Below are 19,534 nucleotides of genomic sequence, written 5' to 3'. Positions count from 1 at the left end.
CTCCTCCCCTCTGTAAGGGGGAGAGGCTTTCTTCAATTGTGGTGCCCAGAACTGGACACAATATTCTAGGTGTGGTCTGACCATGGCTGAATAGTACTGCTCTATTTAGCCTCGGTCAGTAGACACATGGAATACTGTGTCCAGTTCTGGGCACCACAATTGAAGAAGATTGTATGTGCAGAGAAGGGTGACCAAGATGATGAAGGGTCTGGAAACAAGTCTCAGGAACGGTTGAAGGAGTTGGGTATGTGTAGCCTGGAAAATGAGAGGAGATGTGATAGAGCACCTGAAATATCTAAAAGTCTGTTCCATGGAAGATGGAGCAAGCTTGTTTTCTCCTGCTCTGGAAGGTAGGATGAGATCCAATGGATTCAAGTTCCAAGGCAGGAGATTCTGACTAAATGTCAGGAAGAACTTTCCGACAGTAAGAGCTGTTTGACAGTGGAACGGACTCCCTCACCTCAGAAGATTGTGGACTCTCCTTCCTTGGAGTGTTGGACAGCCACCTAACATGAATGCTTTAGTTAAGATTCTCCCATTGCAGGGGTTTGGACTAGATTACCATCCAGGCCCTTCTGACTCTACGATTCCCTGAATGAACTAAGCCCACGAAGGATGGAAAAAAGTGTCAATGATAAACAGAAATTCTACTAGAGAAGAAGAAATCTTCAGAAGGATGTTAGCGTAGAAAATGTGGAAGATTGTTCAGGTAGAAAGCTCATCATTGGGACATCAGTTTAGATAGAAAAGATACCTTATTTATACATTGTTGTTGATAATAATAATAATAATAATAATAATAATAATAATAATAATAATAATTTATACCCCGCCCATCTTGCTGAGTTTCCCCAGCCACTCTGGGTGGCTTCCAATCAAGTGTTAAAAACAATACAGTGTTAAATATTAAAAGCTTCCCTAAACAGGGCTGCCTTCAGATGTCTTTTAAAGATAAGATAGCTACTTATTTCCTTCACATCTGAAGGGAGGGCATTACACAGGGCAGGCACCACTACCGAGAAGGCCCTCTGTCTGGTTCCCTGTAACCTCACTTCTCGCAATGAGGGAATATTTAAAGGTGTAATTTAAATACTTCATCAATGATCCCCCCTCCTTTTCCTTCCAAGCTGTCGCTGTCAGAGATGCATTATATGTTACGGCTGTATGGGAGATAAGCAGGTCATAACTTACGCTATGAAATTCATTATTTTAGCAAGGAATTTTTCTTATGGAGGTGGAAACCATCGTGCAAGCGATAGATTGACATGCGTGTGCAACCCACACGTCATTTTCGGACCCAGAAGACAAGGGGGAGGCAAAATGGGCTTTTGTATGACTGCTGCTGTGCGATGACCCAGAATGCAACCCCTGTGCAAATGACGAGTTGCCTGTACTTAAGTTGTGTTGTATTGGAGAAATAAAGTTCTGTTTGGTGGGGATGACTGAAAATCCTTGGAGTTCTTTGTAAACCTCAGAGAATGCGCAAGGAGACAAAGTTTTTGTGATAATTCAGATGGTGTGGAAGGTTCAGTTAGTGGAGAATGTGTCTGGTAAGGGGGAAGATGGCCTTGGGGATGTGGAGATCCAGGCATGTCAGCGTGATCTCAGGACTGCAATACCTCAAGGACCGCCTCTTCCCATATAAACCTACCTGGGCCCTGAGATCATCTTCTGAGGCCCTCCTCCTCCTCGAGAGGTCCGTAGGGCAGCAACATGAGAACAGGGCCTTCTCTGCAATGGCTCCCTGTCTGTGGAATGCTCTTGCCAGGGACGTTTGCCTGGCGCCTTCATTATACACCTTTAGGCACCGGGCAAAAACCTTCCTCTTTAACCAGGCCTTTGGCTGACCTGACATCCTATACCCTTTTAAAATGTGGCTCCTTTCGGGGGGTGGGTGTTATTGGGTTGTTGTTTTTATTCTGGTCATATATGTTGTGATCTTTTCTGTGAACCCCGCCAAAACCTCTATGTATACAACAGTATATAAACTCAATAAATAAAAAATAATAAGAATAAGAATCTCCTTGTAAAGGGAATGGGTTTCATGAGTTCACAGGGCTCAGATGTAGGTACTCTATGTAGAGCGTGTATATATTTGCATACTTCCTAAAAGAATATATTGGTCCTGACCCCAACGAAGGTGCATTGCTATTTAAAGTCCAAGCTGACCTTTCCACCCTATGCTGGCCCATGTCAAAACAGGGCAGCTGCTTCTCTGTGTTCTTGCAAACATGTTTTCTCCAGCTCTGCATCTGCTCCTCAAGCCACAGAGAGACTCCAGAAGGTTGCCAGGGCGATGCCTCCCCGCCTCATATTCTTATTTTTCCCGGGGTTTTCTCCAGGGATTTCTCCAGAGATTCATAATTTCTCGCACTGAGTCTGAAAAGTCTGGTGCATAAAATATCCCCTGTCTTGTCAATTCCCTAAACAGCTGCAGACACTGAGAGGGATAGAGCAAAAAGCCTACATCACAAATGAAAAGTGGCTGTGCTCTTCCTTCTTTCCCTCGCGCTTTTAGGACACCCCAAACGGGCTAGTTTTAAATGTCACCACAAACATATTTTTGAGGGTGGCAGGTTGTGCACAACCATCTCATGCCCCTGCAATCCCAAGGGATGTGTTAGAGCGCCTCGACCTTCCAGGTGGCCCCTGAAATCCTATTTTAGTTTAAGAGAGGGATGAACCTAAATATTGTTTTCAGGGTGGGTTACTTGAACCCCCTATGTGAATTTCCTGTTGTTCTTGGTCACAAGGAATGGGTTTCAAGTCCCCCTGCCCTATGTGGCCCCTTCAGCCCCCATTTTTGGTTTAAGGGCCCAATGAACCTGAACGTTTTGCTTGGGATGGGCTGTGAGGACTCAACACAACCAACTCATCAATTCATTTTCTAAAAAAATAGTTTTTATTTGATTTTACAAGATTATAACAATACAACCATACATATCTATATATAAAGATCTCTCCAAATCTTTGGACTTCTCACCTTCCCCTCCATGGGTTTTCAACTGCATACTGTTCAATAGTCCATATTTTACATCACTCCATTTTCTCCATAGCAATTGCTACAATACAAGTGTTATTGCAATCCTGCTAATGTTTTCATCTGCTTAGAGTGGTCATCAACTCATCAATTCTGATCAGGAGGAATGGGTTTTGATTTCCCCCAATCTTCCACATGCTCCCTGAAACTCCCCCCTTTTCTAAACTTAAGGGCCCAATGGAGGTAACCATTTTTGTGGGTTTCATGCAAACTCTCTATAAGCGTGGTCTGTTGCATGTCCCCACAGCCATCTATGGGTCCCAGAAACACAAGGGTCCTGAACACAAGGACCATAAAGTTCCCGTATCACTTTGGTTGCGCGACGCACCCTGATTGCTTCCTGGTGTCTGGAGTACAGATGGCTCCCGCCTCCCGTGAGTCTCCAATACAGTTTTCGGAAGTTCCAGGCAGCTGTAAAAGTTCCAAACAGTTCCATAAAGTTTTAAAAAGTGCTAATACTTATGAGTAGTAATGTTACAGATACAGTGATTCCAACTTTACATTTCGGGGTGACCTTTTTTCACAACTGAGAAGAATTAGTCCCCTTTTCAGTTTGTTTGTTTGTTTGTTTGTTTGTTTGTTTGTTTGTTTGTTTGTTTGTTTTTGAAGTCAAAAAGTTATAACTCTAGTGCATACTCTATTTTTCTTGGTTATATGCAGGAACAAGGTCAGCTCCCACTCTTCTTCCTGGCTAGCCTTCCCTTCCCTATTTTGCTCTCCTTTGGCCTAACTGCAGCAAAGGTCATTTTCTTTGCTTTCCGGTCCACCTAAGCAACAGTTGCCCAGGCTGCCCAGAACTGCCCTGTCCTTCACTCTTTTATCTACCCCCCTCCCCAAGCAACAAGCCTTCACCCTTTCCTTTCCTTTCCTTTCCTTTCCTTTCCTTTCCTTTCCTTTCCTTTCCTTTCCTTTCCTTTCCTTTCCTTTCCTTTCCTTTCCTTCTCCTCCTCTGTTTCATTGTCATTCGCTTTCCCACAACATTCCCACCGCTGGAGAGACCTGTCAGGAGTAAGCATGGACCAATGGTACCAAATAGTATGGGAAACAGCCTACTAGAAAAATTAACCAATAAACTGAAACTGACATGGGGACAAATAGAAGAAGACACCTTCACCCCTGTATGGCTCCCCTTTATCACACACACAGCCCAACAAGACAATGACAGAAATCCACCAACAGCATACAAATCAATATGGCTAACCTGATCCAAAACACCCACCCACCCCACTCACACACGAAAACAAAGACCACCACAGCCAGCCACAAATGAACAACCACACCCTAGGCCAACCCCAACCTCTCTCACCACCAAAGGAACACAAGTGAACAGCAAAGAACCTGCACAAGCAACGCTGACACCAAACCCTACATATAGTAAGTAAAATAGAAACATCGCCGCCCAACCCCCCCATCACCCCCTCACCTCTTTCCCCCTTTTCTTCCTAATGCCTCAAAAAATGAAAATGAATTGTAAAAATGTTACATGGGGGGGAAATACGAGAGAGAGACATTGCACACTTCTGTAAATCATCAATTTTTTAATTAAAAAAAAAAACCGCCAAAACATTCCCCCCACTGTGGGAATGTCCGCCAGGAGCTCCCCCCTCCATAATAGGCTCCCTTCTTACTACATTCAGTGGAAACATTTGAGGATTTTTCTCAGGAAGTGAAATGAAACGGGGGCATGGGGAAAATTGAAATATTATTTGGGGGTGCGGGTTAGAGATGACAGTTGAGCGGGTAGGATTCTGGCCAAATGTGGACCTAGATCCCTGTGTATATGGTCTGAAGGCGCAAAATGTTAACAACACCTTGCTGAGGCTGAAGAGAATAAGCAGAGGCCTAAATATAGGACAACTGGCTTATTACACCAAAAGCTTAACATGAGTCAACAGTGGGATGCAGCAACTTTTTAATATATTAAATAATAATATTGATGACCCTCCCTCACTGTAAGGTCCCTGCATGGCTCACAACATTTTAAAATACAGCATTGGAAGGTTTGTTTTTTAATTATACAATTAGGGGGGAAAGATAACAGATTTTAACTCTAATAGTCTGCTTCAACAGAAGTATAGTGTCCAGATCACCATAAATTAAGGAAGATATTGATGAGTTGACAGGTATGGGGTGGAGGGTGACCAAGATGACCGAGGGCCAGGGAGGAATGGGGGAGACCACCTCTCCATCCTGACCCTCCCAGGGAGGAGGATGAGGAAGAAAGTATAAAGGGAAGTCACAGTTCAGAGGCAGATGAGGGGGAAAGTTGGGAAATCATGGGAGAGCCAGAGCAACACCTGGCTGACACGTCATTAGAAACCATTCTAGACCCACCATCTTCCAGAACCCAGCGAGCCTTGAAAGTAGGAGAGCAAAGAGCTCAAAGACAGAGGGTACTTAGCAGAACCCGTAGAGGAGGTGAGGATGAATGAGGAAGTGAGAGAGCCGGGGGCTGGAGATTCACTTGGAAAAAAGAGAGGGGTGACAGTGGACATCCTTGTTCCGTTCCAAGAATAATTACAAAATTTTGGTTTTGTGAATTCCCTGTGATCTATGTGATCTATATCTTCCAAAGTATTAACAAATTTTCAGCCAAATCCAAATTTCATAACTACTTCCACTAAGTTGGTTGGTTCTACATGATCAAATGAGGGTAACGATGTTTTAAATTGAAACATTATTTTTCAAGAACATCACTTCTCTACCTTCTTGAAAAATAGTATTTTAAGAATCAGATGCTATCTTTAGTTTTTGCTGTCAGGTGCTCCTTTGTGTTCAGATCAGGCCTCAGTACAATAATGTAGCACTTGGGAACAAAGATGCAGCCCAGAAGCCCAGCACTGGAGGCCAACATAGAGAAGACCTGCACGGCTACCATGTATTTCCCCTTGGTGCTCAGGTAGGTGGGCACAAAGGACACCCAAACACTGCAGAAGACCAGCATGCTGAAGGTGATCAGCTTGGCTTCATTGAAGGCCCCAGGCAGCTTCCTGGCTAGGAAAGCCACCGTGAAGCAGATGGCTGCCAGGAAGCCCATGTAGCCAAGGGCACCATAGAACATGGCCACAGACCCTTCGTTACATTGCAGGATGATCTCCCCAGGCTGGGAGTGCATGTCAGAGTCTGGGAATGGTGGCGAGATCCCCAGCCAGATCATGCAGATGACAACTTGGACACAGGAACAGGAAATGACAATGGAGTTGGCCAGACTCTTCCCCAGCCATCTCCTCACCTTGTTCCCTGGCTTGGTGGCCAGGAAGGCCAGAACCACAGTGATGGTTTTTGCCAACACAGAAGAAACAGCAACAGAGAAGATGATGCTGAAGGCTGTTTGTTGGAGAAGGCAAGTCCCTTTCCTTGGCCTCCCAATGAACAGGAAGGAGGACAAAAAGGAAAGCAGGAGGGAGACAAGGAGGATGTAGGAGAGGTCCCGGTTGTTGGCTTTGACTATGGGAGTTTCGTTGTATTTAATAAAGATTCCTAAAACAAAGCTTGTGGCTAAGGACCACAGTAGGGCAAGGGAAAGTAGGACAACCCCCAGAGATTCTTCATAGGCTAGGAAGGTGATATGCTTGAACACACATTGATCTCGGTTCATGTTTGGATGCTGATTTTCTGGGCATTTTTTGCAATGGTCTGCATCTGCAAAAGAGAGAGAGAGAGAGTAATGTCTACTACTCTGGATTCAGCCAAGCCCTGAGCAATATCCAGCCTCTTGGGAGAGATTCAGTTGTAGACCAAGTCAGTCTGGGGCAGCCACAGATCACTACAGGTATTTAATTAGGTTTTTCTAAACATTAGCTCTACCCCGAAGAAATTTGGAACAGATTCCAGGGCTAGAGATACCCAACTTGGCCTCTGGCAGGTTGGGCTGCTTGTAGGCCCCTATACCAGGGCCAAAAGGAGGATCAGGGGTCTGTGCAGAAGTCTAATATCTACTCTAGGTCCATAACAATCTCCCTCCTTAAGGACCCCGGGACAGTTAAGTCTAGTCAAAGACAACTATGGGGTGCAGCATTCATCTTGCTTCAGGCCAAGGGAGCCGGTGTTTGTCCACAGACAGCTTTCTAGGTCATGTGCCCAGCATGACTAAACCGCTTCTGGTGCAAAAGGACACCATGACGGATGCCAGAGCTCAGAGAGAAACGGGACCTCAGCCCGTCGCATACTGGTTTAGACCTCCCTCCTTCACATTTGATCATATTTATATATATATGATGTTGTTGTTGATGATGATGATACATTTTAGAACAATATCGTAAACTATAATCATAAAAAGAGATTGATGATGATGGGAATTTGAATCACCCAGTTCACTCCCACACATGAAGCATACCAGCCTTGTCCTGCCCAAAAATGGTTTTGAGAGATTCCTGACTGAACCCTTCTCTCTTCCCCAAGGCCAGCCTTTCCCTTGGAGCCACCCACCTTCCTGAGTGGAGATGGTCCCTTCTGCACAGGGAAGACATTCATAACAGCAAAGAGGCTTCCCTTCCTGAATCACCTTGACGGATCCAGGGCAACAGCTTTCCACACACCTGGAAGTAGGAAGGGTCTAGGCACAAAGACGAAGAGCGTCAATGAGAATTGTTCTTTGAGGGATAGTATCTGCTGTAGCATCTAGACTATAGCTTGAAACTAAGCATTTCCCATCACTGTCCATTACATGAATTATTCATGATTAAATTCAGGAAAAAACAAAGGACCTCCATTAAATAAAGTTCTGTATATGGGCCATGAGCTATTCACTACCGATAAAATTCATATAACAGCCGAAAAGCAAGGAACCCCCCTTTCCCCAGACACACAGTTTAGCAGGAAGCCTCCTTTGGCACCCAGCTGATCAGAGGAGCTGTAGGAACTATCTGGAACAACAGCCCAGTGCTGGAGTTGACAGGCAACTGAGGGCAGCAGCCCACAGAACAGGGAGCACTTATTAGAGCTCATAGAAAAGACAGCAAAATGACAGGCATCATTCCCACTTCACGTCACCTGATTGAGCCACTTGGGCCACACAATGGCCTCCTGGTCGATGGAGCACTTCAGATCTGGGGATCCCTTTCTGTCGATACTCCCAAACTTCACTCTGAGGACGGATTTATTGGGGAACACCACCCAGTTCACAATGTCCAAGTCGGCTGCCAGCTCCCCGTTCTCATCCAAATACACTCTGTCCATGGAAGAATTGTAGAACTGGGTGTTTCCTAGGAAAGGGTGGAGCTGGAACAGAAGGAAAGATGAGAGCATTTAGAATAAAGGGAAACATAGGCCCCTGTTTTGCTAGCCCAGAAATGGAAAGTGAGCGGGGTCCCAGCTAAGAGAGCAAGTAGAAGATACATGAAAGAAGAGTGGAAAGCATTTATTGAGTATAGGGAAAATAACAGTATACAGCTGAAAACGGTGGCAGCATTACGATAAATTCAACCACGTAAATAATGTTTGATGGATGTAAATAATGTTTGAATGGTTATAGCAAAATATACAGGGGTGTATAAGATGTAAAATGAACCATGGAAAGAGAAGAAGGGAAGTCATCAGATATTTTAGAGTTTCTAAAATGTTTATTTGGAATTGTTCGATTGAAAATTTAATAAAAATTATCTAATAATAATAATGAAAGCATACTGACAATCCACTTCCCCTTTGCTTAGAGCTGGTTGCAAACTGAAATAGTCATGGAGGGATCTTGTCACTTTTGGTTCATACTGTTTTCTCTCTCACACAAACCCCAATCTTAAATTCAGTTCTCCACATTTCTGAAGCATTTTTTAAATAATAATAATAATAATAATAATAATAGAAACTCATCACAATTCTTCAGCATTTCTGTGTGATTTTCTCCTAGTAAGCATGTTTTTTGAAGGAAGCTGCCCCCTTGGATTCTTTCAGAAAGAGTGAATTAGGTTCGTTTTTCCTTTCAAGGCAACCTGAATGAAATCTCCAATATGGGCTTCAGCAGGGAAAGGCAGGAGCTTGGTGGAGGGAGCAGAGAGCCAGAGCAGAGTCAAGCGGGTGTGAAAGGAATAGAGACTAGAGACAGCCTGATCAATGTCATCTCCCCTGCCAAAAACAATTCCAACTTGCGGGAAAAGGAGAATTGGGCACATGATGGGAGCAGTTGCTCGGGGAGCTGTGCAATGAGGCAAGAATAAGAATAGCAAACAGAAATGAAAAATGTATATGTATTAAGGAAATTAATTTTTTATATATAAATATTTTTATTGATTTTTAGCATACAAAATTATAAAACGTACCACACAGTTTATCACAAATACATTCTTCTTGGACTTCCATCAGCACCTCTGATAATCCTCCGTCTGAATCACTTCTTATGCCTTTCTTAACTTAATATTGCCTTTACATCTCTTAAGTTTAGAGATGTATTAAGGAAGGTTTAAAATGGAAAATGGGTAATGTGTTTTGCAAACTTTGGGTTTTTTCCATTGTAGTTTTTTTCTAAAGGGCTCTGGGCTCTTGCTGAGATTAAGATTAACTAACTGGTTGCTGGTTGTCATGCTCAGTTGAGATGTCTATGAAGGGAAAGAAAATACCTGCCATGGCTGTAGCCTTTGAAGTCCCATTCTCTCAGTTCCCCTCTGCTTAGATCTAGATGAATATGCAGCATTTAAGGCACGAGCCACGGCTTGCAGAGTGTTGTAGATCCTGTAGCTGTCTAGAGAGAGGATTCTTTCCAGATCATCTTGGGGAAGCCTCTCCAGTTTCCCTCTCTCTCTGCATCTTGTCCGGCCTTTCACTGAGAATGCATGCTTTGAATAAAAACAATTAAAAGCATCCTCCCAAAACTTCTTAATACCCAAGAAAAAGGGTAGAAAATCACCGTATTTTGCCCCTTTACTTGTCTCAGTGAAGAAGGAAAATATACCATAGATGTATTGGAAAGATATCTCATTATACATCAGCTCCAGGGCGACATCCCACAAAACTGTTGTGATGAAGATTTTCCCAACAATGAATTTCATCCCTATGTCAAAAAACTGCTGTATAATGAGTAGTCCATCTAAGAAATAAGTCATTTCCCCATAGTAAACAAATACATGCACTTGCCTCCACTTGCGGAATGGAAGACGAGGAATGTCTACTGCATTTGTATTCAGTCCTTGGATGCTTAGTGAGATGACAACACAGACACCGCTCTTGATGAGCACGGGTGTCAAGCTCTTTAGGAACCTCTCTCCATTGCCGGTGTCTGGTGCAAGGAGGCCAATCAACGTCCATCGGAAGTGCTGGAGCAGCTTGACAATCCCTGGGTACAGGGCTTCTTCTTTGGGGACCATCCGGTAGAAAAAAGGGAAATGCCTCTTATCATTCAGAACATGAGAGACAAAAGCATAAGTGACCTGGGAAGAGAACGGAAGATTTGTATCTTGTTTGATTTCAGATCAAAGCCTAAATATTTCTAAGCCCAACATGAGATTGGGAAGGTCTTAGGAAGGAGGAAGGTCTATTGGAAGGACCCTTTGGTGGGAACAGTGATTTCCTTGAAGGTTGTGGCAGCCGTAAAGAAGGCAAATTTGATGCTAGGGATCAACAGGAGGGTAGTTGAAAATAAAACAGCCGATATCATAATGCTATTATACCTCTCTCAATTCCTACCTGTGGGATTTTATAGATGCCCAACACGTTTGAAATCTGGATGGAGTTTTGAGAGTCGGACCCTTCGAGAACAGCCAGTAAGTTAGTCTGTTTACCACAGCTGTAGTTTGGAAAGCTCAGCTGCCCAATTGACAGCATGTCTAGCAAAGCATCATCGGTCACCCTTCCATCAAAAAAGTTCTCATGGATGCTGTAGCCCAGGGTGATGTTGGGTAACAGCTTTTGATTCTGGTTGATGGCTTGAATGGCATACAAGAAGGAGAGGAGCTGCCAGTACTTTGTGGGTCCTTTCCTGGGGGGAGAAATTATATACATGCCAGCACTGTCCAAGTAATATTTCTGTTCTACTGCTAATATTCAGCTCTACCTCTCTTTCAAATCAGAACCAGTGAAGGCAGTGAAGGTCCTGTGTGAGTGTCTGGAGGCGGATGGAGGTTGGATGGCGGCTAACAGATTGAAGCTGAATCCTGACAAGACAGAAGTACTGTTTTGGGGGGACAGGAGGCAGGCAGGTGTGGAGGACTCCCTGGTCCTGAATGGGGTAACTGTGTCCCAGGACCAGGTGCGTAGCCTGGGTGTCATCTTGGACTCACAGATGTCCATGGAGGCACAGGTCAATTCTGTGTCCAGGGCAGCTGCTTACCAGCTCCATCTGGTACGCAGGTGGAGACCCTACCTGCCCGCAGACTGTCTCGCCAGAGTGGTGCATGCTCTAGTTATATCTCGCTTGGATTACTGCAATGCGCTCTATGTGAGGCTACCTTTGAAGGTCACCCGGAAACTACAACTAATCCAGAATGCGGCAGCTAGACTGGTGACTGGGAGCGGCCGCCGAGACCACATAACACCAGTCTTGAAAGATCTACATTGGCTCTCAGTACGTTTCCAAGATTTTGGAATGGGACACTAAAGAGGACCAGGTAAATTGTGTTATGATAAAATGGGTGAAGGATGTGGGACACAATGTATTCAAAGTGTTGGTGCTGACGTTTAAGTCCTAAATGGACTCGGTCCAGTATACCTGAAGGAGTGTCTCCACCCCCATCGTTCTGCCCGGACACTGAGGTCCAGCGCCATGGGCCTTCTGGCAGTTCCCTCACGCCAAGAAGCCAAGTTACAGGGAACCAGGTAGAGGGCCTTCTCGGTAGTGGCACCCGCCCTGTGGAACACCCTCCCACCAGATGCCAAAGAGAAGAACAACCACCAGACTTTTAGAAGACACCTGAAGGCAGCACTGTTTAGGGAAGCTTTTAATGTTTAACAGACCACTGTAGTTTAATATTTTGTTGGAAGCTGCCCAGAGTGGCTGGGGAAACCCAGCCAGATGGGTGGGGCATAAAATTATTATTGTTGTTGTTATTATTATTATTATTATTAGGGATATAAGACAGTGATTAAAAGATCCAGAAAGCCCTATCATAATTCTGCTTTGAGAAAGTAGATTCCCCCCCCCCATGTATATTAAACCTAAGGCAGAAAGACACCCTTCTCCTACCATCATTTTTCAGAAAAATTCTGCAGAATCAGCCCAGAGGCTCATCTGTTCCAGAATTCTCAAGGCAGCCAACCAGATGCACATGCAAAACTGAGAAGCACAAGAACTCTTCCCCTACTTGAGATTCTCAGTTACTGGTACCCAGAGGCATAGTGCCTGTGACAGTGAATGGAGAACATAGCCATTGTGACTGGTTGCCGCTGAGAGCCTCATCACCCCCCAATTTATCTGCCATTGGGATCTTCTTATGTTCTTAAAGGCAGGTACCAGACAATGAGAAAGGCCCCAGAAAGTAACTGGAGATGAGTTGGATCTCATGGAAATGGTATCAAGTGGAACACCAGGAACTCCATCCCCACAAAAGGTCTTACCAATAAAAGCTGGCGGAAGGACATTGGCTAAAGATATGAGGATGAAACATAGTGTTTGTGGCAGAGATGACCCCACTGATGAGGTGGTCTCCTGGCCTGAAATAATTAGGTGAATCTATCTCATCCCTTTCCAAAGACAAGAGGCATTTTGTCTTCAGTTTCCCACAGTCCCCATAAGGCAGTAGAAGCAGTAGAACGAGGACCATCTTTTTCCTCCCAGGAACAACCACCTCCCTTACAAAGAATTAGAAGTCTTTTGTTGTGGTCCTTGCAAGATGCAGTAACTTTCTTCTTACTAACGGAGCCCTGCAGACGGGTCACATCTGAAGTGGAGAGAAGTCAAGCCAACCTCATTCTGGTGCACTTATCTGTCCTAAATCTCAGCGCCCGCCCCCCAAGTTTTGGGTGGCTCAGGAGGCATATATCTGCCAGACCTTTCTGCCTCAGATCCATAACATCACGTTTAGTGGACTCAAATGTGATCTTTGGAAGCAAAAAAACCATGCACACTATCATTTTGATAATTATATGGAGAAGTAGTACCACCTCTGCAAGTTCCTAAAGACTTTATGGAGCTCCACCTGCAACTGCAGGGTTGAAGAAAAACATGTTTGCAAAAACTCCAAGATTTGCCTCCAAACTGTGAGATGCAAATGTCAAAGATTGGTGGAAAATACCAAGATTAAGAGTTAGACGTTACCTGAACTATTCTACATGAGCCCTGGCAGAATCCCCCCCGCACTGATGCTAACACAGGATAGGGCTATTATGATGAATTTGGGAGGTGAAAAAGGGAACTCAAATTTCACGTAAAGACAGAGGCGATTTAGCAGATTTTTTTGTAGGTTTTTTGTTTTGTTTTTGTTTTTATTATATACTTTTTGGTCTTATCCTGTATTTTTATGCTGTGAACCACCCTGAGATCATTGAGTGAAGGGCAGTGTACAAATTTAATAAAGAAACAGACAAACCAACACTTGGACTTCCAAAAAAGCTTCCAACAAGGTGCCTCCTGGGTAAGCTTAGTAGTCGTGGAATAAGAGAAGAGGTCCTCTGGTGGATCAGGAATGGAAGTTGCAGGAAGCAGAAAATAGGTTTAAGTGGATAGTCTTTCAAATGGGGGGGGGTGCCAGATGTTCTTGACCAAAATCTCGCAAGGACAATCTGGCCACATCATGTTGCACCAACTAGAGATTCTGCACCAGACCCAAGGGCAGCCCCAGAAAGAGTGCATTGCAGTAGTCCAGCTCCACGTTTTCCAATGCTCCAGTGGTCAGGCTATTCCTGTTCACAAACATCCATAGAGGACACGTGGGTGTCTAGTGACAAAGGTGTATCCAAGAGAATCCCCTAAACTATGCCCTTGCTCCTTTAGAAGTGGGAATCATCCAAAGAGCCTACAAATTGTGTGTCAAGCTCCTGTGTTCCTGTCACTCTCTAAGTGATGAAAAACCAGACAAGACAACAGCATAACATTTGGTCCAAATGAGCCAGAACTCGGACTTCCGGGTTGGCGCGACCGGCTAATGGCGGATTCCCTCCGAGCTCCGGAGGGAATCGGCTTGGCAGGGGGCTGGGTCTTGCCGTGCCGGCGACACGGGGACCCTTAAAAACCACAGGCACGGAGCCCATGGACATGGTGACTCGGCAGGCAACGTAAGCGCCCTCCCGACTCGTGAAGGAGCCTTTTTAAAGGCTACGGAACGGGTGCCGGGGAGCGGCGTGGTGCTGTGAGTCCTCCGCTTCCCCTGCCGAGCAAAGCCGCATGCCATTTGCTGGACAGCGCTGACTTCTTCCTATGAAATTCGGACTTAAAATCAAGAACAGCAACCCGTGAGTAATTTGGAAATTGGATTACAAATATTTCGGTTTTGGATTTGGCACGAGCGGGGGAGGTGAAAAAAAAGGAAGTCCGTCTCCCCCCCCATTGTAAACAGTCTAAAGCAAGGACCTGTCAACTAAGGTTGCGGGAAGAATTGTCGTGATTGGATAAAGATATAAATTCCACGGATTTAAAGGACTAAGTTAATGTGCTGGAGGACTAGAGTTTACTTTGTTTGGATTAAGTACCACCTTTTTCAAGCCCGGGAGTAACCCGTGTAAAGAGCCTGCTGAGGATTTACAAGAACTTTTGACAGCTGTCAAATTAGCTGTCAAAGTTGAAAAGCCGAAAGCTGAAATTCTAACCGGTTATATTGTTACAAAATATTGAAAGCAAAGAAAGACTGATACAAACAAATCTGACTTTTGGCTCGGAAGGGAAAAGAACACTAAGTAACCAGAATCCCTCTAGAGGGGATCCTTGGACATTACAAGAATGGAACTAAAACAGGAAATACAGGAAATACAAGCTGGCTTGAAAGAGCTGATCTTTCTCGTGGGAAAGCTGCGTGAGATGAATGAGAAAGGCCATGTTTTGTCTACGAGCCCTTCAAACCCGAAGTTAATGGAAAATATACCTACTGAATTGGAAAGGGACTCGAAGTTCAAAACACAGGCAGCTGGACAAGAAAAGGAACCAAAGATTGAGGAGGAAAAGACATCTGCCAAACAGGAGGAGCTGAAAGAAGGGATGGCTGGAACGTCACAGAAGATAAAAGAGAGCCGGAGACCTGCCAAGAAGAATTTTAATTCGACCAAGGTGAAAGTTGGACTATTTGGGACATATAGACTTAAGAAACAGAGTTGGAGCATCACCTTTAAACAAGTAGGCCTCGCTGGAAGAACCATGGTCAGCATTGGGAAAATACTTCTTCGATCCTGGGTGTTTAATATGAGAGACTTTCGAAGAAACCGGCTGAAAGGGACTGAGAGAGACTTGCGAGCCTCGGACGTAAGATCACCAGGCTAAAAAGATGGACTAATTGGATTTTGGTTAGGGACTGAAACCGGGGAGAGAAGGGTGGGGTCTAGAAGTCCAAAGGGGGTTTGATTTTTCATTTTTCCAGTGTAAAAACTATAGGTTTTGTATTATTATAAGAATGGGGAATCCGTGGAGGGGAAATAGTGGCAACCTTAGGAAAGGTATTATTTATTTTATTTTATTTTATTTTAATTCTATTTTTACATCTCTATTTCCTTTCTTTATATAGGGTTAAGGTATATATTTCAAAAACTGCTAAGGTATAACAACGATTTAAGGTTTAAATCTACTACAAAAAAAAAGTATTTTATTAAATTAGGGTTAAGTGATTTTAATAAACTATGTTTAGGACATTAAGGGAAAAACTTGCTTGAACTATCAACTGGAGTTGGAATACAATAAGGGGAGACGTGGGGAAGTCTTGAAAAGAAGTTACTGAAAATGAGTGTTAAAAGGTGGAAATTCTCCTTGTTTTTTTGTGTGTGTTCTTTTGATTTTCTTAATCTTTTTTCTCTTCTTTTTTCTTTTTTTGTTTTTGCTTTGTTATTTGTAACCTTTTGAAAATTCAATAAAGATTATTATAAAAACAAAAACAAAAAAAAAACAAATGAGCCACAACTCTATTGATTACAGATGTGAATGGTTTGGAATCGGCATTGCGTATAGCCATTTATTCCACCCCAGTCCATCTGCTGGGGGTGCATCTAAGGGTAATCCACACCTGCCCCCCATGACCTACATCAAGTAGGGTTAACCACCGGGGGGTCCCTGTTGGAGGAGTGCTATGGCTCTAGCCTCTGCCTGGGCATCCGGACAGAAGCAACTCCTCACAGATCCCTTTAACAGAATACCCTTAACCAAGGAGGGGTGGACAGAGGCTGTAACCTCCCCTCCAGCCAGAACTAAAGCTTATCCAACGCCTAACCTCACAAAGATGTGAGGATTGCTATGAGGAAGGTGAAAATCAAATGGCCAGGGCCAAGTTGCCAAATGGAAAAATTCCTGCCAGGTGTTAGATTTCTGTTTATGATACTGTGCAGTTTTTGGAGTCACAAGACTCTGTTTACATTCCAGACTGTTGGAAGTCTCACGGGAGACGGATGTTGTTATTATTCATTTCCTGTTTCTTTGTTCCAGTTGGTTCTCTGCCTTCACAGAGAGCAGATGTGTATTCTTTTCTGTCCTGCGTAGTTAGAAATAAAACATAGCAATGTAGCTCATATATTTCACATCCTTCTGCTGATGTTTGCATACTCTGCGGAATGGGAACATTCTTAGAGCCTCATCAAAGGCTTAGGTCGTTAATCACCGTCGGAGATGAGGAAGAACGTCCGATGAGGAGTAGCTCGGTAGTGCAGAGTTCCGACACCAGGCCCCAAATATGGCGGCTGACAATGTTCATAGGAAGGTCTTAGTATGAAAATAAGACATATTAAAAAGGGGACGGAGGGTGGGAGATCAACAATAACCTGGGGAGGAGGCCTGGGCAGGCCCCAGGTTATCCCCCCAGGGAGCGGGGCCAAGCAATGCCTAGTGGCCGGTTGGGCCCACCCCCTGCGGAATGCCTGCACTTAAGCCTGGCACAATTGGTCAATCCGCAGGCAGGCTGCAACCCTCCCCAGCAGGGCAACAAATTGCGGGTGTGGAGTTGGTCGGACGCAACGCCGCCTGGCCATTAAAGGTACCGTATTTTTTGCACCATAACACTCACTTTTTTCCTCCTAGAAAGTAAGGGGAAATGTCTGTGCGTGTTATGGAGGGAATGCCTACGGGTGGCATGCCTACGGATTTTCCTCAGCTAAAAACTACGTGCGTGTTATGGTCGGGTGCGTGTTATAGAGCGAAAAATACGGTAAGTGGACTTTCCAGGATTTGAACACAGTTTATTGGACCTTATGGAGTCCACTGCTGCATCCAGACACTGGTCACAAGCCTTCACAGACTCTCCTGTTATGGAGAAATAGAGCTGTGTGTTAATGTAAAGACCCCTGGATGGTTCAGTCTCGTCAAATGCATCTATGGGGAGTGGTAACTAAAAAATTATGGGAGATGATATATAAAGAATTGGAAAAAATGTTTAAAAGAACATTTGTTTAAAAACCCAGAATCCTTCTTATTAGGAATTACAGGTACCGAGATACCAAAGGACCAGAAAAGATTGTTTATGTATGCGACAACAGCCGCACGGATGCTACTAGCCCAGAGATGGAAGGAGGAAACAACCCTGACCAGAGAAGAATGGCAAACCAAGTTGATGGACTATGCTGAAATGGCAAAATTAACTGGGAAGCTCAGAAAGCAAGACAATTGTAAGCAGGTTAAAAACATTAGCAGGATTTTAACCACACTTGTAAATTAATGGAAAGTATGGAGAATTGGGAAAGACAAAATTTGGACAGTTTAGATATGCAGATGTAAATATAAACACTAGTACCCACGGAAGAGATGGGGGGAAGTCAGGAGATTCCACATAATTTTGGCATGTGAATCTTGTATTGCTTTTTGTTGTATGTTGTATATTTATTTTAATCAATTTTTTTTAAAAAAACAACAACATCAAACTGCTAGGTTGGCAGGAGCTGGGATTGACCAATGGGAGCTTGCCACTGTCACATGGATTCAAACCGCCAACCTTCCAACCAGCAAGCCCAAGAAGCTCAGTAGGTCACACTGCCACCCATGCCCCTGTGTGTTATCGGCATACTGGTGGCCCCTGCCTCCAAAACTCCTCTGGACCGCACCCCATGACTTCATATAATTTTATATAGCGTATAGATCTTAAATAGCGCTTGGGAGAGAATAGTACCTTGCAGAACTCCATAGCACAAATGCTGGGGTGGGGGTGAGGAGCAGTCACCGAGCGCCACTTTCTGGACATGACATTGAAGATATGAACAGAACCACTGTAATATGGTGCCTCTGACACCCATCTCACTAAGTCAGTTCAGGAGGATACCGTGATTGACGGCATCAAAATTAAAAAAGGGCGACCCAAATGATCACAACATGTCAGGGAATAGTCTAAGGATGAGGACTGGGGAATGCATTCCAGAGATTCCATACTGTTGGAAGTCTCATGGAAGACAGGAGACGGATGTAATGTTTGTTGCTTTCCTGTTCCTTTGTTGTTCAGTTGCTCTTGGCTTTCACAGAGAGAGCATGTATATTTCTTTTCTGTCTGCATAGTTAGAAATAAAACGCTCTTAGCAATGTAGCTCATACTATCTCGGCTCCTTCCCAGCATGCTGGATATTTTGCACAATGGGGGAACGTGCTTGGAACCTCATCAAAGGCTCAGGTTGTTAATCACAGACTCAACCAAAAGAGAAGCTCAGGCGAATGAAAGTCTGACAGTCCACAGCGCGTTCAGAAGCAGAGAGAGAGACAGAAGCTGAACAGCTGAGGGAGGAGTTGCCCAGGTACGAGACAATGACAAGGGAACCCAAAAGGAGGGGGCAGCTACTTGAGATGTCACTTGAGAGTGTGGGGAACCCCCCTCACCACAGACTCGGAAGTCTGAACATATCAGAGAGCAAAGAAGTCAGAGGGAGGGAGGAACTTCCCATTGGCACCTAAAATGCTACGGAAGTCGGAAGGAGGATTTAGAGCAGCCAACTGCCCTCCTTGCAGATAGCTGTGTATTTCTGCTTGCAACATGATGCTGTAATAAAAGGACTATAAATAGATCAACTGCTTGTTAATTCTTATCTGTGATGTTACCAAAGGGAGAGGAGAACTCTTCACGCCTGACACAACATCACTCTTCCCACTTCCCCTTCCCTTTACTTCTCATGAAAACTCAAAGGATTTGTCCAAAGTTCTCCTTTGAGTCCACTAGAATGGACCCCATTTTTGAGAGAAACGTGAGATGACATTCTGCTTCTGATTCAGTCAATGAATCAGTCAATTAAAAAAAAATGCTCTCCACCTGATTCAAGGCTTCTCCAGAGACCCTGCTGATTCAGCATTCATCCTGATTTACTTGATTATGTGGTGCTCTTTAACATCATCATCAACAATAATAATAATAACAACAACAATTAATTTTATTTATACCCTGCCCTCCCCAGCCAAGGCCGGGCTCAGGGCAGCTAAGAAACAATAATAAAAATCAGTTGAATGAATACAACTTAAAAACAAGATTAAAATAC

General features: G+C 44.2%; 1 protein-coding gene across 1 annotated transcript; it reads right to left on the bottom strand.

Moving 5' to 3' along the window:
- Positions 1 to 5,771: 5,771 nt before the first annotated feature.
- LOC310701682 (vomeronasal type-2 receptor 26-like) lies at positions 5,772 to 9,753 on the bottom strand (the record flags this gene model as incomplete). Its single annotated transcript, XM_083492952.1, has 4 exons — positions 9,592 to 9,753; positions 8,033 to 8,260; positions 7,469 to 7,595; positions 5,772 to 6,682 (listed from the first exon to the last, which is right to left on the bottom strand). The coding sequence occupies exons 1-4, from the start codon at positions 9,619 to 9,621 to the stop codon at positions 5,772 to 5,774; spliced, it is 1,296 nt and encodes a 431-aa protein (XP_083349078.1). The 5' UTR covers positions 9,622 to 9,753.
- Positions 9,754 to 19,534: the final 9,781 nt, after the last annotated feature.

The sequence above is a fragment of the Podarcis liolepis genome (genome assembly GCF_965112155.1).
Source record: "Podarcis liolepis genome assembly, chromosome: 2".
NCBI lineage: Eukaryota > Metazoa > Chordata > Lepidosauria > Squamata > Lacertidae > Podarcis > Podarcis liolepis.
This window is presented reverse-complemented; position numbering and strand designations above follow the sequence as displayed.